The 27,763-nt window shown below is 30.9% G+C and overlaps 1 protein-coding gene across 9 annotated transcripts; it reads right to left on the reverse strand.

Moving 5' to 3' along the window:
- Positions 1-1,260: 1,260 nt before the first annotated feature.
- On the reverse strand, positions 1,261-26,976 carry tweek (transmembrane protein KIAA1109 homolog tweek). 9 transcript variants are annotated; one of them, XM_087412046.1, is made up of 52 exons: positions 26,853-26,976; positions 26,259-26,436; positions 25,362-25,673; positions 25,144-25,287; positions 24,703-25,025; positions 22,322-24,600; positions 21,871-22,157; positions 21,469-21,772; positions 21,054-21,371; positions 20,138-20,513; positions 19,430-19,930; positions 19,043-19,301; positions 18,637-18,981; positions 18,487-18,563; positions 18,066-18,399; positions 17,726-17,907; positions 17,430-17,658; positions 16,974-17,359; positions 16,731-16,892; positions 16,492-16,617; positions 15,430-15,568; positions 14,757-14,999; positions 14,152-14,408; positions 13,979-14,008; positions 13,586-13,889; positions 13,112-13,510; positions 12,537-13,034; positions 12,050-12,465; positions 11,534-11,972; positions 11,204-11,451; positions 10,365-11,062; positions 10,120-10,280; positions 9,807-10,018; positions 9,300-9,529; positions 9,012-9,230; positions 8,733-8,804; positions 8,513-8,668; positions 8,242-8,418; positions 7,811-8,003; positions 7,356-7,732; positions 6,877-7,277; positions 6,452-6,775; positions 6,072-6,383; positions 5,800-5,992; positions 5,437-5,666; positions 5,082-5,366; positions 4,820-5,008; positions 4,525-4,728; positions 4,165-4,188; positions 3,410-3,540; positions 3,104-3,309; positions 1,261-3,030 (listed from the first exon to the last, which is right to left on the reverse strand). In XM_087412046.1, the coding sequence occupies exons 3-52, from the start codon at positions 25,612-25,614 to the stop codon at positions 2,811-2,813; spliced, it is 15,072 nt and encodes a 5,023-aa protein (XP_087268172.1). In that variant the 5' UTR covers positions 25,615-25,673; positions 26,259-26,436; positions 26,853-26,976; the 3' UTR covers positions 1,261-2,810. The 9 variants fall into 9 exon arrangements, with proteins under 9 accessions (XP_087268172.1, XP_087268177.1, XP_087268179.1 ...); XM_087412051.1 differs by lacking the exon at positions 26,853-26,976 and having other exon boundaries at positions 18,649-18,981; positions 26,259-26,810; XM_087412053.1 differs by lacking the exon at positions 26,853-26,976 and having other exon boundaries at positions 12,050-12,453; positions 26,259-26,810.
- Between the last annotated feature and the right edge of the window lie 787 nt (positions 26,977-27,763).

Genomic DNA, 27,763 nt, shown 5'->3' on the forward strand with positions numbered 1-27,763 from the left:
TCCTCAGGCTGGTGCGACTAATGCTCAGTTGCTGCGATCGGCGTCGAGTTGAAATCGTCGGATTCTGTCTCACACTTTGGGCCACAGCCTCAATATTCTCGGGTGTGCGCACTGTCCGAGCTCTGGGACCACTTCTGTCATCCACTAACATCCCTTTCTCACGAACTTTCCTCACCAATTTGCGTATAGCTCCTTCGGTGGGTGCTCTATCACGACCCATATTTCTTTTCAAAATTCGTACAGTTTCGGCGACACAGCACTGACTTTGAAAATAAGTTTTTAAAATTTCAAAACGCTCTTCAAGAGAAAACATGTTGTTTCGTGCCGCGGACGGTATGACTAATAAACTGTCAAAATTTCGGGTCTGTAGCTCGTTCGGTGTTGCCATACGACGAAATTCAAAAACGTACCAATAGATGGCCCACCCTGTATTTCGATCATTTTGTTTCTATTTTATAGAATAAGCCAAAAAATAACCGTTCCACTTTTGCCTAAAACATTTTTTTTAATCAAAAATAAAAGTTTTTGGAAGTAATAAATTAAAACGAGACACTTTGTACATATATATTCAATATACATATTTATATATACATATATAATATACTAAAATAAAATGATATAAAATTTTCATATAAATTACGATATGCAAAAATTATTTTGAATAAAGAAATTAAATTTAGAAAAGCCAAATTATTAAATTGTCTTGGAAGTTAAAAATTGGAACAACTTTTTAAATTTGTAGAAACTAAATATTTATATATGCAATTGTGTTCAGTATAATATTATATTACTTTGAATGGTATTTTATAAAATGTGTGTTGATATAGCTTTATCTCTTCGCCTAGATAATTACACAAGAGATACGAGCGAGAGATTTAGATATGCGTTTTTCAATATTTAAAAAATTATTAGTTGGAAATATATTTATTATGGAAATATATTTCAGAAAAAATTATGAAATAAATTTCAATTTGGGTTACATTTATTTTTTATCATGTTTTTTTTAATAACTGATGGTTTAAAAAAAATGGTATTGAAAGATAGATTTTAACTCTTACAATCTTTTATTTAATTATCGTGTAAAAAGAGATAAATTAATTATAAATATGTAATAATTACAAATATTTCAAAGTGTTGTTCGAAATAAAATAATATTAAAAAATTGTATATATGTATACAATTGTATATATGTATACACATTGATATGTTTACATAATGTATCATTGTATAATAATATAAAAATAAGTTCAAAAGTAGAAATATTTATAAACACATATTTATTCCAGCATCAGCAAAATACATATTATTCAATATATATTGTGTGCTGTTGAAGCAATGAAAAGATCATATTTGAAAGATTATGAATATATATTGTTGGATTTATATTCGGTAAAGTTTAATAAATATATTCTGCGAACACACGCGCGCGTGTGGTGTGTTATACAAAAATGCATACAATATTTCTTCTTATTGAAACAATCTACTGAATTCTTGAATCGAATATTGAAATATTCAATTCTTAAAAATGATCTACATATTATATATCTTCTAGAATATTTTATTCGTGCAATATATGTGTGCGTGCGTGCGTGCGTGCGTGTGTGTGTGTATGTGTGTGTGTGTGTTTGGTGCTGGATAAATTTAATTATTTTCACGTATTTACACATATCAATATAAAACTTTTTTTACATTATTTAAGTTACATAATACACTGTTCTAGAGAACTCTTTTATGGTCGATAATGATCGTAAATGCGCATTAAAAATCTACTTATATATACTTAAATCATATTAAAGAGTTACTTTTAAGCAAATTTTATAAACAAATAAATCATAATACATATATAAATAGCGTATACACAATATATAAAATAAATATAGAGGAATCACAGATCGCACATGTTTTACAGTCGTGAGTCTTTAAAAAATATAATATATACAATTTATATTATAAAATCAAATATAATTTATAAATTCATACGTATTACCAACAAAACACGATAAATCAATATTATATATCACATAAATTCTGTGTTACATTGTTGTATATGTTCAAAATGAAAGGTATTATTTTTTTTCACTTATATATCTGCACATAAAAATTGTTTTTTTTTTAATAGATCTCGCATTTTGTAAATTAAACATATATAATTATGATATTTGGCAATTTAAAAAATAAAAAGATAAGTAGGTAAAAATGTGAATGATTAATTCTGTATTACTACACAGCGGAGAATTTTGAAACTCTGTAAGAATATAGTTCAGTTATATTAAAATAATATCCTCTTTCTTTTTCTCTCTCAATTAAGATAAATAATATCTAATAAAATTCTTCGTATACATTGGTAATATACAATTATCTGGATATATATTGTTACGTTTTATTAATTACATTTACAAATATATATATATGTATGTGCACACACACACACACACACACACACACACACACACACACACACACACCCGCACCCACACCCACCCACCCACCCACCCACCCACACACACACACTAAACATGTAGCATATCTGGACATCAGTTTTACAAATATAAGTTACATAGTTCTTTACCAAGAACGATTATTATCAACCACTATGGTTCTTTTTTCAATTATATTACTAATATCAACTATTTCAGAACCTATTTTAAATAAACAATAAAAAAATTTATACATAGGCTTTTGTTACTTTATGCATAAACTTTAACGCATCGTAACATTGACGTGAATTACGTTATCCTTACGTGTTATTGCACCGCTGTAATACCTATTGCGAGATCATATGTATATTATTTAAAAAAGTCAATTTAGTATTATTTTTCTCTTTTATATTCTTTTTGTTCATCTGATGATTCTTCACGAACAGCTAATACCATTCTTAACATAAGAATGGCGAGTAATTTGTCTAGAGGGTCCATAAATCCTCGTTGTATCCATTTTGGTATCGTCGTACGTGCGTGGGAAAATCCTAATTTTTGAAGGATATAATCGATTCCATAAGGTTCTATACTTTTGCCAGCCCATGACAATAGCCTTGACAAAATAAGAAATTTTACGTTATCTTAGATAACTTCGAAAAAGCTATATACTTCAAAAAATAACTTACCTTACTGTTGGTTCTAAATGCCATGTTTTACATCTATATGATCGCCAGTCTTTTATAAACATTTCAGCTGGATCAAATTGTTTGCGTTTCTTCTCGTCCTCGGCAGTAACTGATACGCTAGATATGTTAACTGTACCTGTATTTATATTTTTTCTTTCTTGTGGGTCAGGACTGTGTGCTCTTGCACCCATATTCTGCATTGTATGCTATAATGTAGGAAATTTTATAAGAATAAAAATATTTTCTCTAAATAGATAAGATTCAAATTTAAAATTGTTTCGAATGTACTTTCAATAAAGCTCTTACCACTCTTTCTTTTTCTTTCACATATGATGTAATAAGATCATGTAGGAAGAAAAAGGCTTCGGCATCAACAGTAACAAATATATGATCTTCAAATTCTGTTATAAAGCTGCATTCAACTAATGGTTTTTCGCCTGCAAATTGAAATAATAAAATATAATCATAATATTTTAACAATGATTTTTAAGAATGATTTTATATTTTTGCATATACTACGCTATCTTGAAGTTATTCGTATAAAATAATATATCATAGTTTTATAGTTAAGTTCCATTTAAATAATAAAACTAATTTCTCATGCTTACTTAAGCATTACTAATTATTTATATTAAATAAAATTATGGAAATTTTTAAATAAACTCTGTAACTCTTTATTATATCATCTTGATCAGTATTATACTTAATTATATTATTGAGCACATAATATTAATTAAAGCGTAATATTATAACTTTAAGCATTGAAAAGAACTATAAATTTTAATTTATTTGTTACATTATATGTGCATGTGTTCATGTGTGTGCGTGTGCGTGCGTGCGTGCGTGTGTGTGTGTGTGTGCGCGCGTGCGTGTGTGTGTGTGTGTGTGTGTATGCGCGTGCGTGCGTGTGTGTGTGTGTGTGGACTTTTAAAAAATTTAAAAATTTATTAAACAAGATACAGGTATAAGATATCGTTTAAGCATTTATTTAAACATGTAAAGCATACTAAATATTCTATCGTTTTTTATCATTCCAAACATAATAAACTTCATATACTTACTATATAAAATATGCTTAGGAAGTCCTAAAAATATACCAAAGAACCAATTGCAGAATAATTAGCACAGTGGAAGGACATATAATATTATGTTTTGTGCTTAGTGTGATTTAACATAAAAAAATTTGTACTGACAATACATTTATTAATATAATTTCAAATAAAAGCTCTATATGTATTAATATCATTGAAACGTGTCTGTTGGACATCGTTATATTTAATTTATTTTCGTATCTTATTGAAAGTTTAATATAAAAACATACATTTATACAGTATTACTATTGAAAAAAAGCGATTAATATTACACAGATATATATTTAAACAATTAGACAGCAAAATAGCAATTATTTTCAATTTACGTACCTATAACGTCTGGTGTTCTAGCTGTTTGTAAATGTTCAGTTTTCAGATGAAGTTGTAATGAAGGCAAAGCAAATATCACTTCCCGTGTATGAGAATGTTCTTGCAATTTGCCAGACGTTGAGGACGTGCTCCTTCGTGATACATTACTACCGTCAGATGTATTCTCCATTCTATCTCTCTCGACACATGGAAATCTGTCTACCGCTATGCGATGAAAGAGACAGAAGTTAGAAAAATATATAAAATTCTATAAAAACGAAAAAATAATGAAATTACTTTTATATTTTATACATACCATCAATCTCACTACTAGCAAATGCATAATGAAACCATTCTTGCAGAGATTTGAATTGCGGTGGAAATAAAACACTTCGACTTAATCTACATACAGTTGCCATGGAATGATGTCTTGCATGTTGTTCCTGTTGGTGTCCTAAACTGATGGTTAACGTCTGTACGACGTGAACGTCGTAAGAGGTAGGTGCTGTGTGTAAACAAAATTAATTTATAGTACACTTGATATAGAATTAACATGATAATTATTTAATATTAATTACTTTCAACACTTGGGATTTCTTGGGCTTCTGTAGCAAAACTTATGCAGGGTTCTTTTAACGAGAACAAAGCCCAGCTTTTGCTTTTAAAATTAATTCCGTGGAAACATGCTAAGCTAATATTACAGCCATGAAGCTCCATTGTACCACCAAGGACAGTACCAGTTGACGGCAAAGAAAACCTTAAGCTTCCTAATTGAAGACCAGCTACTTGAGTTAATACTCTTTGCCAATGCCTATGATGTCTAGCATCTGATATAGCAGTCTGGTTCAAACTCCATGGACCACCTACAATGAATTTAATCAGCATCATAATTTTCATTATAATAATTGATAAATATTAATAGTTCGACTTTACCATCAACAGCAGATTTCTTCTTTTGTTGCCTTTTCTTAATGCTACTGTTACTCATTCTTTGATGTTTTGTTTGTAAGGAACTAAATACACGTTTGCTGCTCTTAAATTGTTGACTGAAAAACTCATCCAATTTGTAAAACATTTTTAACAAATCGGCTGTTGTTGATTTACTGATCATGACTTGTAATTGATCCCAGCCCAAGTCACCGTGCATAAAAATAATAGCGGGCCTATATGAACATATGTTTATATATGTATACATCGCTTTTTAATGTTGAATTTCGACAAAATAAATATTGTATTTCTTTGCTTATTTCATTGAAGCAATGTATTTTACTTCATTAGGATTAAATTAATACATACCTTCGGGTTGGCATAAAAGCATCACCACTGCTACTACGATTAATTTTCCATTCATCTCTAAGAGTAACATCCAATGAAGACACACGAGACATTAGAACACTTGTTCCCATATAATCCAATCGTAATTCTAATGCAAATAATTTCAATCCTACTGTATGATCAGGTTCTATTCCAGGTTCTTCTCGAATATGTACTATGATAATGCGTAAAAATATAGATTAAATTCTTTATAACTTATCAATGTATAAAAATCTAATTATTTAAAAACTCACTGTAAGTATCAATTCTACTCAATTCAATTGTCCCACCAACTATACCACCTTTCGCATCTAAACTCGATCCTCCTAAGCCAATGCCTATATACAAATTTTTATGTCCCGTGCTGCCAATAGACAGTCTTCCATCCGATCTGAAATCTTTTGTCATCCAGCTAACATTACCCATTACATTACCCATATTCATATGCACATTAAGCCGTGTAAAATTCACTGCAAATAACACCAATGTTTCCCATGCGGATTCTCTTAATTTGATTTCAGATGATACTTGTTTGTCTGTGGTAAAACTCCATCCTCTTCCAATATCTAACATAAAAGTAATATTTAATATAAATTTTAAGTTACTCTTTTGCTAATTGCGCGAAAGCAGATACCTTTTAATCGCGTAGGTCTTGGCATATCATTTTCCAAGGTTAATTTCAATTTTTCTCTATTTAATATAGGACTTTTTTCAGATGCATTTTTTGATAATGGATCGTGCCTATCGTAATGTTTCAATAAAGAGCTTCCCATGACTGCTTCTTCCTGATTTAATGGAGGACTTCCATCCCCTTCGGAATATGCGGTACCTGAACTTAAATCTCCTAGAAATAATCGTCTCACTATGCTACGTCGATACCAAGCCTTTGGAAATGCCAGAATTTCTGTTAGTCGACGCATATCATATTTAAATGAGGCAGATCCAATATCAATAATTGCTGAAATTAATATTATATAAAAAATTTATTAAAACATTGTTAATATATATCTAAATAAATTTATAAATTATGCTCGCGATATTTTAATTTACATTACATACTTGAAAATCGTATGACAGCACGACTAGTATCCGAAAGCTTCTTAAGCTGTTCGCTTTGAAAATTCAATTTTCTGCTTCTTGACAAATGAAATTTTACAAATTCGACGTTGATACTTAACGAATCTTTTCTCTCGCTGTCTGACAAAGGCGACCATTGCGCTTCTTTTAAACCTGTTTTCTTTCCACCACCATACGGATGAAAAATATAAACGGAAAAATCCGCTAAACAACCTGTGACAGATAATCCACCGATAGCTGTACCTATTTCTTTGCCCGTTGTTTGCGACTTCAATTCTCGAAATTCTATTAATTCTTCTTCAGCACGTTTTGATGAAAATACAATATCAAGTGATGGTAATTGTAGCATACATTCTACTCGTGAAACTGGTAAAGATGAGAATCTATATAAAAATATTAAAATTTATTAACAAATAAATTGGATTCTTTAAAATTTATGTAAAATGTAATGCCTGACATACCTGAATGTAGACGGCTGCATATGAAAATATACTATAACATCAACAGGGAAACTGGCATAAACATAATTGCTATTTGCAGCAGTGGCAGCCCACGATGTGTTTTCCATATTTTCTAACAGGAAGCCAGCATTTGTTTGCACATTACTCTGGAAATTATTCTTGCTCGGAATGGGTTCTAAAGTCTGCTCTAAAAATTCAAGGATATGAGGACTAATAATAGTTTCCTCAGGAATGCTTTGAAGAGTCATCCAAGCAAACAGACTGGCTTTTTTAGTACTAGATTTTCTAAGCACTGTAATTGGATTTAATAGACTGTTCTCAGCAGATATGCGGGGAGATAAAGATTCTTCTGGAAGAGTTTTGGATTCATAATGAATCTGCAAAATAGCTTTTTTTTATATCATTGTTTAAAGTACGTATAATCATTGATAGATAAAATGTTTTTTAAATTTTACCTTAACATCCAAACCAGGAATATGAAAAATTGTTAAATCTACTAAAGGCACACTTGCATGCTGTAGATATTTCATTCGAGATGTATTAGACGGTTTCTCTTTATTATTTAAATGTTTTCTACTGCTACTGGGACTACCAGGTTGAAATTCAAATGTACCACCAGAACATGATCTTTCTTTCTTCATTCTTAAGCTATAATAGAGAAAAGATATTTGTTATATAAAAATTTAATTATATAAATTATTATATAAACTATTTCAGATAGTACTAAATTAAAAAGTAAAATATGTAATAAATTATACAAACGTATCTTTTTTTAGGACAATTAGATTAATATAGAGAAATTAATTATAATATACGTCTTTCAATATCTTTAAAAAATTGTTAAAGTTATTAAGCCAATATATATTATATATTATTTTATATTTACAGTTTAATTTCATCTTCTTTTCCTGGATCTTTTGTGTGTAATACACATTTTCCGCTATTAATTAAAACTTTAACATCAAGTTCAAAATCTATATTAGGCTCTTGAGTTTTCTGGGTAATAAATGGAGAGGATGTCGATGAAGCTTGCTCTTTTCCAAATGAATCTAGTAATGGTGCACTGCAAAGAGAAGATAGTGTAATATATATATTTATACGTATATTTTACAAATATACGTATATTTCATAATTATCTAAATTAAGAAAACACATACTTTCCCTCCATACTGTCATAACTCGATGTACAACTGATATCTCTATTTTTTTTTCTCAATTCAACTCGTTCTCCTTCGATCTCAATAGTCTCTGGCCATTCTAATTCTCCCTCTGGTAAACTCAAATCAGAACTCGCGCTAGGTAGAGATGATTGCCTGACAAAGATTACAAACAATTAATTTATATCTTTTTATTACTAATATAGTGTTTCAATTATACCTGCACATTGTACGTGTATCACTAAAAGTAACTCGTGGTCCGCTAAGCCCTCTTACTCGCAAAGAAGCTGACCTATATAATAAATTATTTTTAAAAAAATTAATGAATGGATTAATTAAATATTTAATATTTAATATTTAATATATATATATATATATATATATATATATATATAATATACATATAAATTTCTAATTGAAAATTATTCTAAAAAAAAAAAAAAAAAAAATTAAATTATAAAAATATTAAATATTTAAAATTGAACACATAAATGCATACCGACTGGGACCGCTCCTAGGACTACTTTCGTAACTAGCTGAATTTGCTGAATTAATTTCCGTATTCATGTCTTCTGGACTTTCTAAATGATGTTCTGGTGTAGGCGAGGGTACAATAAATGATCTTGAACGATATGTATTCGGTTTGCTACCAAGACCTAATTTACCCTTAATACCAGAAGCTTTCACTGATTGCCTTCTTAGCTTTTGAATCATATCCCTTTTAGAGAATATATTTTCATAAATCCAAATGTGCAAATTAACAAAAAGAAGTCACTTCATCACGTACCTTCTAAAATCTTTAAATACCATCGCTTCTAATTCATGTAGTCGTTTCATTTCCTGCTCGATTGTTCCATGCGAAGCGCCCAATGAACGCAAATCATTTATAATTTTTGCTTGTTCATTCATCTCTTTTTCTATTAATTGTGACCTCTTTTTTGCATCAAGTGTAGGATCGAAGATAAATGCTGGGAGACTATCCGTCCAATTTTTTGATTTTTTCATTAATATGCTTTCCTATAAGAGTACATACAAATTTGATGAAAAATATCACTTTAATTTTTAACATTGAAATAATAAAATTTAACAAACAATCTTGCAAACCATCTTGAATAATGTATTAATTATATGTTCGCTTTATTCTCTTTATCAAGATCTAATTGAAATTTTTTATATACAAATTTCATATATATATATGTTATGTAAGACATGTCTTTTATCATTATTTACATTACTTACTTAAACATAATGCCGCGTGTATTAATGGCAAAAAATAAAAATAATTAAACCATACTTTTTTCTTAACCTGGCTAGTGCTATTTTCTGGTTGATCTCCATCGTCGCTGTCATAATCTGGAGGAACGTGAATATCATCTTCCTCTTCAGATCCAGTTAGCATTGTTAATGTATGTCCAAGAGCTGATAACTGTTGTCCTACATTGACATCAAGATGAATATCAACTCCCTCCATTTGCCATTGAACGTTTAAGATCCATTTAGCATTGTCTAGAAAAGATTAATTATTTTCAAAAAATATGTACGAAAGAAAAAATATATGACTACGCTTTAAAAATATATATTATTTTTATTAAATATGCAGATCGTACCAGATTTATCTTGTTTTTGAGCGATAGTCCTACTACATACTTCATAAGTACCTTCTGATACGACACATAAATTCATTATATTACTATCGGTCATATCTGGTTTCCAATCGTCCAAAGAAGTTTCAAAGTCTTCTGCAAATCTCAAGCATAATCCTACGAACCTAATAAGAAAAATATAATTTAAAATATAAAATATGTAAAAATATCAAGAGTTTATGAATACAAAATTATGGACATATACGTACCTTCCTTTACTAACTAAACTACCGCTACTACATGCGGATATGCTTGTATTTTCAAGTGTTACAACAACAGCACCTCGCGATTCTCCATCATAAAGGCTTCTATTTAATCTCCAATTATTTGGTGGTAAGGGATTAAGCGGCACACATATGCCCATATCATCGACTGTTAATTGCAAAAATAATGTCCCGAGATGAGGTGCACTGAGCTGACTCGTCAGTTGCCCGAATGGAACTTTTTCAAATACTTGTTGAGTAGCAGTTAACACTTCTTTATTCAAATTAGATCGTTTTTCATTCCAATATTCATATGCGTTTTTATAATTTAACCAAACGAGTATAGCTTTATCGATAGCGATAGGTTGTATATAAATCAGTGGACGTTTAAGAGTAATTAAAACTACTTCTTTGTCTTCTTCCTGAGCCATTTCCTCTTGAAATGCATTTCGTAGTCCTATTCTAGTATTAAAGAAAGCAAACTGTTGAAATTCGGGCTCTGCTTCTTCAAATAATACATTTTTTAATAATTGTCCCAGACTTAAATTAATATCAACTTGTGCTTTGCCAAATAATTTCATATAGGGATTAGGTTGAGTAGCACCAGAAACATTTTGTACTCTGTTAGATAATTGAAATTCTACTGCACCGGTTTCTAACCGCACTGCCGAATTCGTTGGCGTTGTTGCAGTCAATTGAATCCTCTGAAAAAAAATAAACTTTCTTTTGTGAGAAAATGTTTTCAAAAAATGACTACAAATTAATAACGAATTCACAGATGCTAATTTATAAATCTCTAACAAAGCAGATATAAGAAAAATTTTGTAAAATTTTGTAAATTTTACCTTAATACGTATAATCAGTGAAAATAAAATTCGTTTCAGAGTAGAGCTGGTTGATTCGTCGTCTTCGAGCCACAAAGGTACTGGTTTTTCGCCTCCGTAAACTTTCTGTACTACTTCGTTTACCTCTTTCATAAATACCTTTTGTACAAATACCAAATGATTTAAAAGATCCGTCGTTAAAGAATGTTCAAACACTCCGATATCTGCAGTTGCACTTAGGTAACTACCTTGTCTTAATACAACACCATCTGCAAAACAATGACAATTTTATTTTTATAGTTAAAACACAATTGTTAAAATATGGAAATACACGATTTATATATTATTTACCTGCTAATTTAGTATCATTCAAGTTACTGCTTCCGTCCTGAACGTATTCGGCTAAAACATGCACTTTAGGTAATTCGATACTTGCTTCAGACGGTAAGTTGGCTTCTGTTACTTGCAATTTCGTCGTAAAACTCAGATTATGATGAGGCAAGTCTATAGTAAACTTAGCCTTGCTACCTGTTATGCCAGAACTATTCACTTGATCCATCTTGTATTGAGCTTGGAGAGATGGTAACAATGCCGCAGTTATACTTAGGCTTTGAAGTATTATGTGGAATTGCATAACAATAGGTTCTAAAAGACCAGATACGGCCTGTGGTTTTTCTACACCTATTGAAGGAGTTGGCGCGTAGTGATGTGGACTGCCCGAAACAGCATCTACATCATCTTGTTGTTGTCCTCGCGACATTCTCGATGATGTTCTAGTAACTCTTAATTCCTAAAACAAAGTAGATTTACTCTTTACACATATTTCTTTTAAGAATTTGAAGGAATTTTTGCAAAATTAATATTTACCTGTAACGTTGACGACAATTGTTTACTGCCTCTAGTCATCATTCCATGCAATGCTACAGGATGTTGCGGTATATCAATATTCACAGCGCCGACAGTTAATAAACCGCTATTCTTGTCCTTTTGACGTCTTGTAATGCTGGAATATAGAGCTTGTGATTTTCCAACGGTAACTTTTACAACAGTTTGTTGATTAGGAGCAACGCCTTCCAATAAAACAATCATGGTTCTTCCGATTTGTCCAGTCATACTGCATTCTAAACTTGCAGGCCGTGATTTCTTCCGGCAAGTTAGACTAGAATGTAGACTAGTAATTTCTGCTTCAAGCTTTAAGCCACTTAAAGTAGCTAATAATCTGGTTCTATGAATTCGTGCGACGCCAAAAATAATTAGCCTTGTTCTTTCGCCTGTTACAATGTCTATAAATAGCATTCGATTTAAATTAAAGCTGACAAGATAAAAATTGAAAAGAAATATATTCTATACTTACTTAATTCTCTCGATGGAGGAATCGGCGTTGAACTATTTTCAGCATTCAATCCTTTTTCAATATCAACATCCTTGGTTTCATTCAAGATTTCATACTTTCTTCCACTTTTATAATGTTCCGCTGCATCTGCAGATATCGAAAATCGATGGGTAATAGTTTTAGTTTCCGGACGAGTTGCGTACAAATCCAAAAGATAGTATATAGTTTTCCAGCATCGTGGTGTTAGGTGTGCGCTATCTTTACATGTATCCGTAAATTTATTCAAACCAGATCCACTAGGACTTGCTCCAAAACTGGGCGTAATAACACCTTCACTTAAATTAATATAGCCCTTTACACTTTTGCCAGTGCTTCGTAATTTTTGTGCAAAACTTTGCGGCCGAGAGCGCACAGTTGCACCTGGTAATGCTTTCGATTGATTCGGTTCGAAACTGCTGCGAAGCAAAGGTGCTTCGATCTTTTTGCTGCCAGGGAGGAACTGTTCTTGTAGATCAGATGCTAAAAAAATAGCATTCTATTTGTTACAAAATATAAATTGCACAGAATTATTTATAATTAAAATATTGTGTATTTACTTGATGATGAGCCGTTTTTCGCAACATTATCATTAACAATTATGTTAGTATTACGTTTTCCTTCAGGCTGTTGCTCCTTTAACTCCATCTGTGTCTCTTTAACATTCTGATACATATTACTTATTTGATGTAATAATCTAAGAAGAGGCATGTTTACTTGCTGACTTATGTAACGAATATTTAAACTAATGTTAACCACTGTGCTAGTATGTTTCTTCAATTGACCTCTAGATATATATAGGACATTTTGTTTTTGTATCATATCATCTACTGTCATGTCAGCCATCTTTTTAATATCGATGTCTACGCCAATCCTTTCGCATAAAAATGCTGGTGTCTCTGGTGGAATATCAAGATGAAATTTCGAGTTAGTTCCTTTTCTTGCCTGACATTTGTTATCTGAAAGATAAAATAAAATAATATTATTTATAAATAATACATCGTATACAGAATTTTAATAATTTCCAAGCTTACTTTTTTTCTTATCTGTTACTTTTCCAAATTCACTCACGACTATATCAATACGCATAGTATCCATACTGCCTACAAGAGATAAATTTGAGCCTAATGAATCTAAGGAGGACATATTATTTACATTTCCTGATCCGATAACTGATAACATCTGTTGTGGCATAACCGATAAGGATGACAAAAGCGGTTCAAAAATCAGATGTGCATCTAATAATCTTAGAGAGTCTTTCATTGGATACAGGAAAGCACCACTTTGTATATCGGAATCTTCAGTGTCGTCAGTAGTCATAGTGTTAATTTTTGAATCCTAAAAAGAAAGAATATTTTACTTGATCTTACATTGGAACAACATATTTATGTTACAGAGTGATAAAAATTGTGCCTTTTTAAATGTACCTTCGCAGATTTTTGCTCTGTACGAAAGACCTATGTAAATAAGAATAAAAATAGAGATAAGCAAATTTTTAGCATAGATATATAATAAATTTTTACATTCCCATGAATTTCTGACATTTTAATATTGAAAGACTATATATATCTTATGATGTGATGACAGTGACTAGACTTACCCAATTTCCTTTTAAATTTCCTTTATCATTATCCTTTATAAATTCTTGCTGTTTTGCCATCCAGCTATACAGATCTTCCCCTGTATTTATAGGTTTAGTAGAATGACTTGTAGGAGATGTAACTTGGTCTAAACTTCCAGTGCTATGTTGACTACCATGACCCAAACCTCCAGAATAAATACTAGGATTAGAACCAAGTTGATGTGAATGTGAAATATGAATTTGTGGAGTTTTTTCTTCTTTCAACGTTCCGTAACCTGGCATAAAAATAATTCATAAATTCGAACAACGCATAGAAATAATTATTAATAATAACTACAATAATTAAGATTAACTATAAGTAGAATAAATAAAAATGCAGTATTAATAAATATTCTTAAGACGCGTTCAAAGAAACAATGAATATTCTAGAGGTATTCTAGATTAATAAAAGAAAAAGGAGTACAATAAAAATACGTACAAAATTAAACGATGATAATTATATGCAAAAGATGAGACCATGCAGGATAGTTTAATTGTTATTATTATTCCAACTGCTTGGCTCAAAAATGAAAAAAGTTGCTAGCTACTAAGAAAATTAAATAATTCATTCACTATCCACTTACTTATGTTATTTGGTTCTCGTGTTTGACTGAATAACCCACCGCTGGTGAGTAAGGGGAAAACGATACTTGCACGTGTACTAGCAGGTACTTGCGTTGGTTGTAATGTTTTTCCTCTCTTTGGAAGAGCTACGGGTGGAGAAGGAGAGGAAAATGAATCCGGGCCTGGAACCGGTGTTGTTATAGGAGTTGTATCTTTCCCGCGAGGAGAGCTTACAGGAACCGTCAAACCATCACCACACATACCTAGTCATTTCCACATGAAGCCAAAGCATATAAGGTTACATTATTCGTTAATTACGGGACTAACAAGCTAATCAATTACTAAAGAATACAGTTTTTAGAACAATAAGAGAAAAGGCGCTTAGACGAACATATATAAGCATTTATATACATGGGGTTAATAAAAGCATTGAAAATAAAACGATTTCTGATGGAATCATAATGACAAATACATATTTTGTGATTGACATATATCTCTTTAAAAAATATATACATACTGTTTTTTTTTATTACAGTTTATAAAGCATGTCATAATAAATAGTACAGGTATGTACAAATAATTAAAGTCGTTCCCATTCTTAAACACATTATTTCAATAACTTAATTATCATAAAAATTGTTTTTTCTCAAATGCTTAGCAAAAATTTATAATACTATGTTTACTGTGTAATACCTGATGTTTTATCTTGTCCGCCTTTGATATGTGTATGTTTATGCATATGGTCCGTATGGATGAGCATAGCACATTCATCTGTTACTTCCTGATCATCAACATCTCCTGCACTACCCTCCCCATCAGTCAACAGATTCTCCTACATCAATAAATCAAGACTCAAAATAACTTTTTTAATATCTAATAAGCTTTGTTTTTCTCGATTAAGACAAAATAATTTTGTATAAAATTGATATTTGATTGATATTAACATATATAGTTATTGTATCAAACTTTCTTTTTTACTTTTTTGTAGTATTTTAACATTCTAAATAGTCTTGAAAGCGTTTCAAAGCTGATTTTATAAAATAGCACAATATAATATGGTTAAAGAATTTGCGATACATAGAAATAATTATAAAAACGGTTTTTAGCTATTCCATACATAACTATTTATTAAATAATCACATGTATCTTGCAAGCATTGCTACACCTGCACCTGTGATGTAATGTATAATATATATATATATATATATCGAGAGACAAAACAAAATTGCTTGAACATATATTACAGTTTGTTAAAAGCATATTTATGTAACACATTTCTTAGCTATTATTTAATAACAATTTTGCAAGAAAAATTTTAAAGCGTTTAGTCAAAAATTTTATTTTTAAGAAATATATAAAACTATCATAATTTGCATAATGCGTGAATTTTATAAAAATATTCTTTATTGAAGGATTCTTACTCCTTTTCATATTGATTTCTTCCTCCACTTCTGTCTTATTTACTTGCTGAAAGAAGAAGTTCCTAGCAAATTATGCTCTTTCTATTGATAACTTTTAGATATCTTAAATATTATGTCAGGATACAAAATATATAAAATTTCTATGTAAATTATTATAGATTATTAAATTTTAATTTTTAATACTCTTTATTTAATTTTTAATACTTTTAATACTTACTTTATATATTTGTATATATATTTTTTGTCAAAATATAAAATTCTGCTTTACATCAATATTGAGGTTCAAATTATATAACTACTTACATTTACTAAACTGCATACAAAGATATCTTACCTCATCAGGATCGGACACGGCAAATGTAACGTTTAATGGTTTAACATGTTTAGTTTTGTAATTGTGTTCCAATAATAATGGCGTATAAAGTACGTTCTTCCATTGCCTGCTTAATACAATGACACCCTATAATATAAAGAAATATTAAATTTATAATATTAATAAAAACAATAATATACAAATTTTATGTAAGTAATATTTGATAAAAGCATGTAACATCTCAATTTAACAATTATTACTTGTCGGAGTGTAGAAAGGAGTGGTAGATCGGATTCTTTTAAGTTAGCCTCAATATTTATGATTTCAGATAATAAAACATAATTTTGTAATATACTACATAATTGACAAGAAGGATCTTCCTGCAATGTTTTTGCTAAAGGTGTTAATCTTCCGTAACGACTCTGTAAAAAAAAAATATTCGTATTAATGAACACAACAGAAAACATTTTTTTATTATAATTACATCAAAAGAAATCACATACCTTCAAAGGCATATGTATTCCTTGTACGTCTAATGCTTCAGCCATAAGGCAGGCAACAATTGCGGTAGATCTTCGGTACATTGTTCTGACCATGTAAACAATACGAATTGCGAATTTGTTACTAGGATTCATCCACGCATTTATCGCTGGTGATGCCGTACTGAGTAAATTCCAATCTAATCTTGTATAATCAATTTTTCTCGTTATTGGAGTACGTGGAGGTGCAGCAAAATTAAACCATACTGTTTTTAATTCAATAACACATGATACAGTATTGCCATTTGCTTTAGACGTAAGACTGGTACATGTCGCGCTCATATTCATTTGAGTACCAGCAGATGCATTTGTCGGCTTTACTTCTGCTTCTGCAGCAGTTGCTGTGGATGCTAAAAGTAGGATAAACTAAGTAAACAGAATATTGATGCAATATCACTTGAATCATAGTTTTTTTTTTACCAGCGGTATTATTATCTAATTCGTCTTGGCTTTTAACACTATCTGTGCAAAATACTTCAGCCTCATTTTTTTTGTCACTATCACCGTTTTCTCCTTTTTCAAATTGAGATCTCTTTACTATTTTCAATTTAATTCCCTCAAAACCACATTCAAACATAATAAACCCTAATCTATCTTCTCCACATCCCATTGTAAATTCTTCAGTAGCTTGCGGTGGTCCGGTCTGTTTCTAAAATGTATAAAAATTATCACGCATGTATTATTATTAAAATAATATCAAAAAAGAAATTACATACATTCGGCTTTTCTTTTTCATCCATCATGTAATGTAAATAATAATCAATACATTTTAATGGGGACGTTATTCTTGTACAAGTAAATAATACTTTCGAATAATGTGCAGGTATAGCGGTTATCACTGCATCCTTTAATATCGAAGATTCGTTCCTCAGTCTTCTTAATTGAGAATGTGCTTTGCCTATCAAAAATCAAAAATTTACATTTCGTATATAGAACATGTGTGTGTGTGTGTGTGTGTTTGCATGCGTGCGTGCGTGCGTGCGCGTGTGGGTGTGTGCGTGTGCGTGGGGGTGTGTGTGTGTGTGTATACATTTATTTGTTTTTATATTTATATACCGATATTTAAAGTGACTATAATTTCTTCTTGCTGCTTCTCCGACGTTTCTATGTATACTGTTTCTCCTCCCACGTCAGCTACTACTGCAGTAGTTTGATGTCCAGATAAAAATGCTTTACTGATTTTGTTTACCTTCTTCTGATTCGGTAATGCAGCCGGTTTGTGAAAAGTTTGAACAACTTCTCGAGCTTGTTTTCCTAGATAGAATCTCGCAGTAACATCATCGAGACAAATAGCAAATAACGATACACATGTCAAGTCCCGAATATTTTCTAATGCAGAGAACGAGATAATTTCTTCAACAACAGATGCTTGCAACAATGTTACATTCAACTAAAAGAAAAAAAAAAGATTTTTAATATAATTTAAATATATGCGTAAATGAGAAAATTATTTTTTATTATGCAAAATTATTATTACCTTTGGTAAAATAATACTGCCTTGTATTTGTGTCGTAATACTTTCTTCGTAGACATTTGTCTGTAGTGCAATTTTACCTGTTAAAAATAAAGTAAATTATAAATACAAACTAATTGTATTCATACAGAAAAATATATCGTAAAAACTAACATTTTTCATCACCTTGACCATTTTTAAGATTCCTTTCTGCTGTAGACCGTTTTGAACTAGTTTGGACTTGACTCCAATATGATAAACTTTGATCCTGTTTTAAAATATTTGCATCCTCTACTTTGCTTATGCATTCGTTGTGAAGATGATTTAGGATTGTCAATGGATGTAAACTGGCCAAAGTTGGTATAATACTATCGATAAATCGTTGAAGTGATTCCAGAACCATAGGACTTAGCATAATATCAACATCTCCTTTGAATTTGACAATAACCGTTGTACGTAATCCGGTTTCATGCAATATTGCTAATAGTTCTTCCTCGTTATGCATCGCATTATCTTCGCCTATTGTATACAAGATCTTAGATCCTTAAAATTATAATCAAATATACTAATAATACTGTACCTTCTGTTTGATTTAAAGATGTATTATCCCACAAATAAGGATGTGTAGGTGTTTTATTGGATGAACTTGCAACGGGCGAACCATCGGAACGTGTTACCATTTTTAACGATGTAAAACCTTCCGTGACAGTTTCAAGTTTTGGTGTATATCGTCCACCAACATAAACTAATCTACCATCCTCTGCACGTTGAAATATAGGAGTAGTAAATGCATCACCACCCGAAGGTAATGACGATTGATTCCAATTTGAACAGCGAACCTAACATTTTTTATTATGTGTAGTAATATACATACTATATTAAATTAGATAGTAATTGGCTAACACATATGCACATATTAAGAGAATTATTATATAATTGAATTTATACTAAGATCTATTAAAACTACCTGTGTTAAATGGCTGACATAACTCGACATCAATAACGGCGAATCTACGATTGGTTTATTCACTTGCATATGCAAATTTACAAGCGTGACATCTTCTTGTGAGGACACAGCAGAGATAAAACTGGTAGATGATACTGAATGGCTGTCTGACGAATCTTGCAAACCACAGTTTTCAGTTTGATCAACTTCATTTTGAAAACTAGTGTTCCTATTGATTCTAGGACTTTTCTTTGTATTTAATATTTGTGTCTTTGCTCTCTCTAATGTGTGCGCTTTATCCGCCACCGAGATATTTATATTAGCCGAACTCTCAACAATAGACAAATCTGACGAAAATTTTTTCTTTATACTATCATTGCGGTTTAAAACACAGCCAGAACCGACGATGGATTGACGTAAACTGGACGTTCGACTTCCACTTAATCCATGACTCATATCTTCATCAGCCGAATAAAATGCTTCTGAGTGATTTTCAGACGACATAGATACTGTACGTTGTACCTATAAATAATTAATTATGTAATAAATATAGTAGTTAAAATTTTTCGCTTAATAAGATATTATTAGGTGTTGGAATTAATTCGTAGCGTTTTTTAATGAAAGAATGTTATTTATTTCACATGAGTATTAAAAAATACATTAATGAAAGTACTTCCCATCACTTGTAAAACGCTACGAATTAATTCCAACACCTAATATTATTTATACCTCCTGTTTTAATCGTTCTTCTGAATTTGTCCTTGCATATAATGAATGATGAGAATCCGATACATTTATTCCTTCGCTGTCTTTTGTAGTCGATCGTATAGACGTAGAGAGATTAAATTCAGTTGGGACTGTAGGTAAAGACTGCGGGCTGTTTGATTCAAGTGTTTCTACATTCTCTGTTGCAGTAAAATAATCTACGGCTAATTTGGAATCAGATACACTACTTTTGGGCACAGTTTCAATTTCTGGTACACTTAAAATGGATTTACTACGTTCTGCATTTAGTTTAGAATCAGAATCTAATTTTTGGGGTAACTGTGCTACAGGACTAGCGTCAATCAAACGAGAATATGGTACATCTTTCGTATTCGGCCCACTGTAACAAAAAAACATTGTATTATATATTAAAATAGGTATATATACAGGGTTGGCCATATTCGACGGAAAGATGTTTTTTTTTTCAATCATGGGGAAAAAAACACATTTTTTGCTATTCATTTTAAAAATCATTTAATAGAGTTCAAGGTCTTTCCGTCGAATATGGCCAACCCTGTGTGTGTGTGTGTATATATATATATATATATATATATATATATATATATATATATATATATATATATATATATATATATATATATATATATATGTGTGTGTGTGTGTGTGTGTATCTAAAGATTTTATAATTTTCGTAAAACTTTTTATATCTTTAAACAACTTTTACGTACACTATTTTTTATTTCAACCATTTACACTAAGACTAATAAATACTATTTTAATTTCTTTAACAATACGGATATAGATTACGAAATATGAAGTATAATTTCTAGATTAAATCGTGCAATATCAATAAATAAAAAAATAATTATTTATCTGAAAATATTTAAATAATTAAAAAAAAACTGCTGCCAAAGATTACCGTATCGATGTATAAGAAAATCTTCTGTCCAATGATTTCCTATCTCCACTAGATATCAATGGACTTGCAGACGCAACGTTTAACTTTGTACTATTATTTTCTTCTTTATTATGATCGGTCACAGACCTTGGACGTTCAATACTTTTCTTCAGAGTTTGTGGACCATCCTGATTAAGTGTTACTTTCAATCCTGTCATAGGATAGCACACATCTTGCAAAGATATATCTTGCAAGCTATATGGTGGTGTGTGGAATACCAATTGACCATCATGCAAAATAGATTGTCCAAATCCTTTTTCTTTACCAGGTTCATGAATTCTATGAATAAAAGTAATTTATATCATAACAAGAAGATATTATCATGCTAAAACTCTTGAATCAAACTTGTTTTCAATATGTGAAGGTAAATCTCTACCTATACGCGGCTATGTTAATACCATCTTGAAGATCATGATAGCTTGGTTTAAAAAATCTTGGTCCGTTTCGGTTATTGCCAAAAAATATACAACCTCCGATACAACCACATTTCGTTGCCTTTACTCCACTTTCCTGTGGCCATAGAAACCACAAACGTTTTGTTACATCATCGTGCATTTTTAAATATTTATTTTGTACTAAATGCAAATTGTGTTCTGGAGTTGGAAGAGAAATCGCGGCTTCTAAAACAACTGGACCCAAAGATATTGATCCTACTTCAAGCCAAATATCTGACCCATCACCTATTACATAAGTCAAAAATATATTAAAAATTTTTTTTATTACAAATTTAAATATATACATTTAAAGAATTTAATAGTAAAAACAGTAAAAAAAATACCTGACATTCGACTGCTTGCGTTATTATGAGATCTACCACTACCAGTTGTATTAGTATTACTTGTATTTGCAAAATAATCTGCTGCGGATACAAACTGGCGAATAGATATTGTAGGTAATACAGCGGTAACACCCGATTTTACTTGATGTCCATGAAGATTACAACTAGCAACACGAATTGGAGATATCCAAAATTGTATGGCAGTACCTATTTCTTGTAGGTATAAATCAACAGCATCTATGGACAATCTCGTCATTCTATATTTTATATCTTCGGAACTTGGACACCTGATATTAATTTAATGATGATGATGATAATAATAATAATAATAATAATAATAATAATAATAATAATAATAATAATAATAATAATAATAACAACAACAACAAAGTTCATCAATCACTCTTATTCTATAATATTATTTTTTATTGTAAAAGACAGAAGATAATACCTATAATGTTTATCAACATCGCTCTCTGGACATTGTAGTGGCGCGAGACCATGGTGGCAATGAAAAGGTAAATTGGGTGGGCGTAAACTGTTCTCTGTATTTTTTGCCATTAACAAAAAAGTCTCTAATGATGTAACAAAATGATGTAATTGGGGAGAAGTGATCTTTCCGCTTAATTTGCCTAATTGCACTTCGATCAACCAAGCATACTCCAATGTTTCTTGATCTAAACTTCTTCCTTCATTACTGAACATAGCGTGACCTCTAATTTGCAATGCACTCAACATTAAATGCCCCTGATTTAGATGATGTTCTTTATTTGATCTTGATACGTTATCTGTGACTAAAGCAATGGCAGGAGAAAGTAATAACTGAAGTTGCGTTTCCTTATAACCCTTTCTCATTTCAAATCCAAAACGTTCTAAAAGTATAACTGGGCATGGTGGATCATTTTCATTACAATTTTTTATTAAATGAGCTTGAATGTCATGCATAGTAACACCAACAGTCACTTCTAACGGTCTATAATCTCTCGGATCAAACGGTTTAGATTTTATTTCTTCATCTTCCATAGATACCTCGATACTGCTATTTTGTATATCTTTATCCTTATTTCTTTCTGCATTTACAGATGTTGAAGAGTTTCTACTTTGTTGCATATCAGTAAACATTTGATAATCTCCAAATAAATTTTCCTTCAAGTGCATAAAATTCTTTAACAAAGATCCATATAAAATCAATATGGATGGTCCGATTTCAAGTTCTACACTAACTTTATCAGGCGCTATGGATTGTGGATCAAATTTTTGTGCGCCACTTCTTGCCCATTGCAAGCCTGGTGATTTCCTACATTTAGGAATTCGCATAGGAGACAAGAGAATTTCTTCCTTTTCTGGAGTTGTTATATTAGCTTGTGGAGTAGGACCTAAAGGTGGGCATAGGTGATAAGTATAATTAATACTCAATGCCACGATCGGTACAGACCAGCAATCTACCCAGCCTGACTCCTTTTGACAAAAGTTTCTCCATTTCTTGCCTCTATTCAATTCATGTAAGTGCTTATGAGACCCATCACGCGTCATAATCTTTGCATTCTTATCTAATGCCAATAAAATAATACGATTAGTATTAACTTCTGGCAAGTAGAATAAAAGATCAACGCTTTCTCCTTGAATCCAGAAACGCAATGGTATCGTAACAGGTAGAAAGTCTACAAATGGAAGATCAAATGAGAGATCAAAAAGCTCCCCGCAAAAAGCGATGTGCGCATTCTCTTGATTCTGAGACGAACAATCGATCCAATTGTATTCATTGCAAAGCGTAATCAGTTCAAATTCTTTTAAAAGTAAACTAAATTTCCAAGTATATGGAACAAAGTGTAAAATATCAGGTCTTGCTTTACTCGCCCAATCATTGATCATATCTTGAAAAAAGTCTTTATGCGAATAAACTAAATTAGCAGTTGCTTTACATCCAGTTAAATTCAGCGTCCATTCTTGATGATCGTTCCATTTAAGGGGATAATGACACTTTACTCCAAATTCTAAGGTCTCACTTTCAACAAGACTTCGATACTGTAAACTAGTTGTAGCTTCCAAATGCAAAAGCTGACCCGTTATCTTTGTAGTATAACCATCTTGTAATACTATCCATGGCATTGTAATTTCTAAATATGATCCTGGTCCTACATTAACGTGAACAGCATTTGTTTCTCTATTTTTACTAAAAAGTATATCAATCGTTGCTTCATTTAATGTTGATAATCTAATGTCGAACGATTGAACTTGTCTTTTATCTCCTGGTTTAGGCAATTTTGTAATTTTCATTGGTTGATAATCATTAGGAAAAAAGAATTTAAATAAATTCTCTCGTTGTCTATCGGCCCAAGGGCCATAACTAAAATCTGTACCCTTTCCGCACTTGATATCGATACCCCATATGGGAGGCATTGCTTCAACCATATCTCCATTCACCAATTGTATCATTTCAGGATGTTCCGGTACGACGCCAGGTTCATCCATGTAATAATAAACCTCCATATTATTTGAACTTAAAATAACAAAACCTTCTCCCATGTATCTAGGTGGATCATCAACCATTCCAGTATATTTCGGGCTAGGGGCCAAAATAACTTTAAAATTCTCAGCTTTGCACTTGGTAAAATGCATAAAATGATCATGCCTGGATGCTGCTGGTTTTGTAGAATATACAAAATGTGCTTCTTCTACTGTTATTGATAATGTAGTTGGCACTAATCGATTACCAAATACTAGTCTTCCCTAGAAAAGAAGGAACATATTGCAGCAATGTTTTACAAGTTATGTGTTTGTGACCAAGTATAAATAGCAAAATTAAAGCAGAGTAGAATAATTTGATATTACTGTGCAAATATCTAGTTTAATAACTGGTATCAAGTCTCTCCAAGTACGTGCAATCACATGAGCTTCTTTCTTTCTAATATTATCTACATGACGAGATACATCCATTGCGTTAATTTGTGAATGACGAGTTTCATTAGCTGCATTATTTATAGATTCTCCATCTAGATCGTCACTGTTTATATTATGACATTCTTCATCAGCAAACATTTGTGGTGTAAGACCAAAAGATTTTTCTAATTGTGCATAAAGTTGACAGCGATTGTAAACATGTAACTCAAAGCCATTTAACATAACTGACAATCGTGTGTCAGAATGCGAGAGATCTATAATATAACAAATTTTATAAGATATATATATATATATATATATATATTATTTTATAATTTGGTTGGAAAATTTATATAATTATATTGTAATATCCAGTATTAAAAAAATATTTGCCTTCTGATACATCTTTAGGGACATAGCTTCTCCACCATCTAAAAATGAGCCAACCATCCTGAATTCTAAAACTATAATCTGTTGTAATATAAACTATGTCCCTAAACATTATCTTCCCACTTAAAGCACTTAGTATGACAGATCCTGTGAATAAAGTAAATGTATAATGAACATCCTAAAATAATTTATTCTTTGTTAAATATGCTATATGTTCTTACCAACTTTAACATATCCGTCTCTAATAATAAACCGATTTAACAACTTTGTCAATATATAACCAGCTACTCTACTATTATAATAAGCGATATAAACAATCCAGGATATGGCAGATACTAGCGAACATAGCAACCATATAAAGTTGCTATCCATTTTAAGATCATCCAAGATGACATGATCGGAATAATTCCAAAATGCTGATTCAATCCCAAAGAAAGATGAGACTGTAGCATTGTATAGTTCGTTCTCCTCCATAATAATGCTATTTTTTTCAACTACTGAATTAAAAACTATTGTTCATAGTATATTATATACTGAAATAATAAAAAAAGTCTATTTAACATATTTATTAATAAATATAAAATACATGAATAAATATAAAATATTTATATATATATATATATATGTAATACATATATATATATATATGCAATATATCGCATAATAAATACAATTATTTGATCATTTACAAATTATGAAAAAAAAATGAAAATTTATTATACTATTTAGTATAAATCTATCTTTATATCTATCTTCAAATTTATATTATCAAATTTATTTTAACATAACCTATGCATTTCTATATAATTGTAAAAAGATTTTTATCATAATTCAGTTAAGTATAATGTTTGTTCTACAGTTATTCGTCTATTATTTTTCAAAACATGCAATTAACTCAACTGAACTAACATGTCAAAAGAAATTTTATTAACCTTTGATCACGAAAAACAAAATGTTTAAATCTACAGATATATGTTGAATTGTTTACGTATTTTCACTGTGTACGACAAAAATTTTAATATTTCTCTTCCAAAAATAATTCATCACAATGATCTCGTCTCTGCGAGAAAAGTGATTACCTCTTCAACATAAAACGACATTTTCTTTCGACGATTTACCTTTATTAGCTAGTCGGGTATAAAGCACATTGACATTTTGATGTGCCATTCATATTTCTACGCTTGTGTCATTATAATAATCCTATTATCATTGTAATAATCTTGAGAGAAATGTCGGAGAGAGAGCCGTCATCAATGAACAATGACACGCATAACCACTCCATATTTGACGTATTTGCTTGACCAATACATTATTAAGGTAAGTTTACACTGATCTGTACGTATAGAGCGCTTATACTATTGGAGTGGGAATACGGACGTCGAGCTGTGAGCAAGATCTAAAGGATAGAAATATCTTTCTATCCTTTTCTATTCTCTTTTGGCACATGCGCAGAAAGAAGTTATTGAGCAGGACAGAAATATTTTATTGCAATAATTTTTCTATCTTCTTTTGGCACATGTGCAGAAAGAAGAAAAGTTACTGGAAGATCAAAAATATATCTTCTGTTTCTTAAGGTCATTCTATATTGGTCGCAAGTCACAAACTTGTCACTTCAGCCAATGCAATGCTTTATTTTTAAAGTCGCACGATTCTTACGATGCTTCTAACGCTACGATACGACTAATGTAGAATGATCTTTAGATCTTACTCACATTTTCCACTCATTGAATAGGCCATTCCCTCTCCAGTAATACAATATAAGCTTTATGTTTGTACGATGATAGTCAAAGAATGGTTGCGTTCAGCAGAGAAAACAATTTTACAACTATTGTAAAATTCTTTAAAGCCGGTTCTACATTAGTTACAAGCTGATCGCAAGTTTGTTGCGACAGCCAATATAAAGCATTGATTTAAAAATGCAAACTTCAGATTGGCTGTCGCAACAAACTTGCGATCGACTTGCAACTAATGTATTGTAGAACCGGCTTAATATGATTGGTCTTGCTCTTAATTCCTCATTGGATCTAAATGTATAAACCAATCATATTCAAGAATTTTACAAAAATTGTAAAGCTGCTTTCTCTGCTGAACGCAGCCAATTGTATTTTAGAAAAAGATTACAAATGTTTCTAAAGGTATCTTTACATGACAGTGTCAAGTTGAGCATTAAGTCGATTGAGCATCGTGAGCTTGCTTCGTCAATTTTAATCACGAGACTTGTTTTTAATGAATAATAAGCTCATGATGTCCAACACTTGACGCTACCATGGGTTTTCCATTTGATGACATAAGTCAACACAAGTGTTGTTCTATTCTTCTTGACATTCAGAAACAAAGATAGGACGACACTTATGTCATTAAATGAAAAGCACCCTATATAGGGTGCGGTCCACTTGGCGCTACAAATGTTTTGAAGCGTTTGATTGATCCAATCGGAAGAAAGAATTTTATTATTATAATTGACCAATCAAAAAATGTTTTGAAACATTTGTAGCATTAAGTGGACCGTAATGGCATCTTAGACCTGTTACATAATAGAGTCGTAATTCGTAATCTGTAAAAAATTAGTCAATCATAGTCGATTATATTCAACTGTGATTGGCTAATAAAACGCTTGCTCTTA

The sequence above is a fragment of the Acromyrmex echinatior genome, chromosome 1, assembly GCF_024713525.1.
Source record: "Acromyrmex echinatior isolate Ae372 chromosome 1, ASM2471352v2, whole genome shotgun sequence".
Classification (NCBI taxonomy): Eukaryota; Metazoa; Arthropoda; class Insecta; order Hymenoptera; family Formicidae; genus Acromyrmex; species Acromyrmex echinatior.

Coding starts and splice junctions, on each gene's coding strand:
- tweek (XM_087412046.1), bottom strand. CDS start 25,614: ATGGAGGAGAACGAACTATACAATGCTACAGTCTCATCTTTCTTTGGG. Junction 16,893..16,973: donor GAATACATATGCCTTTGAAG/GTATGTGATTTC, acceptor TTTTTTTTACAG/AGTCGTTACGGAAGATTAAC. Junction 8,669..8,732: donor GATACACGTACAATGTGCAG/GTATAATTGAAA, acceptor AATCTTTGTCAG/GCAATCATCTCTACCTAGCG.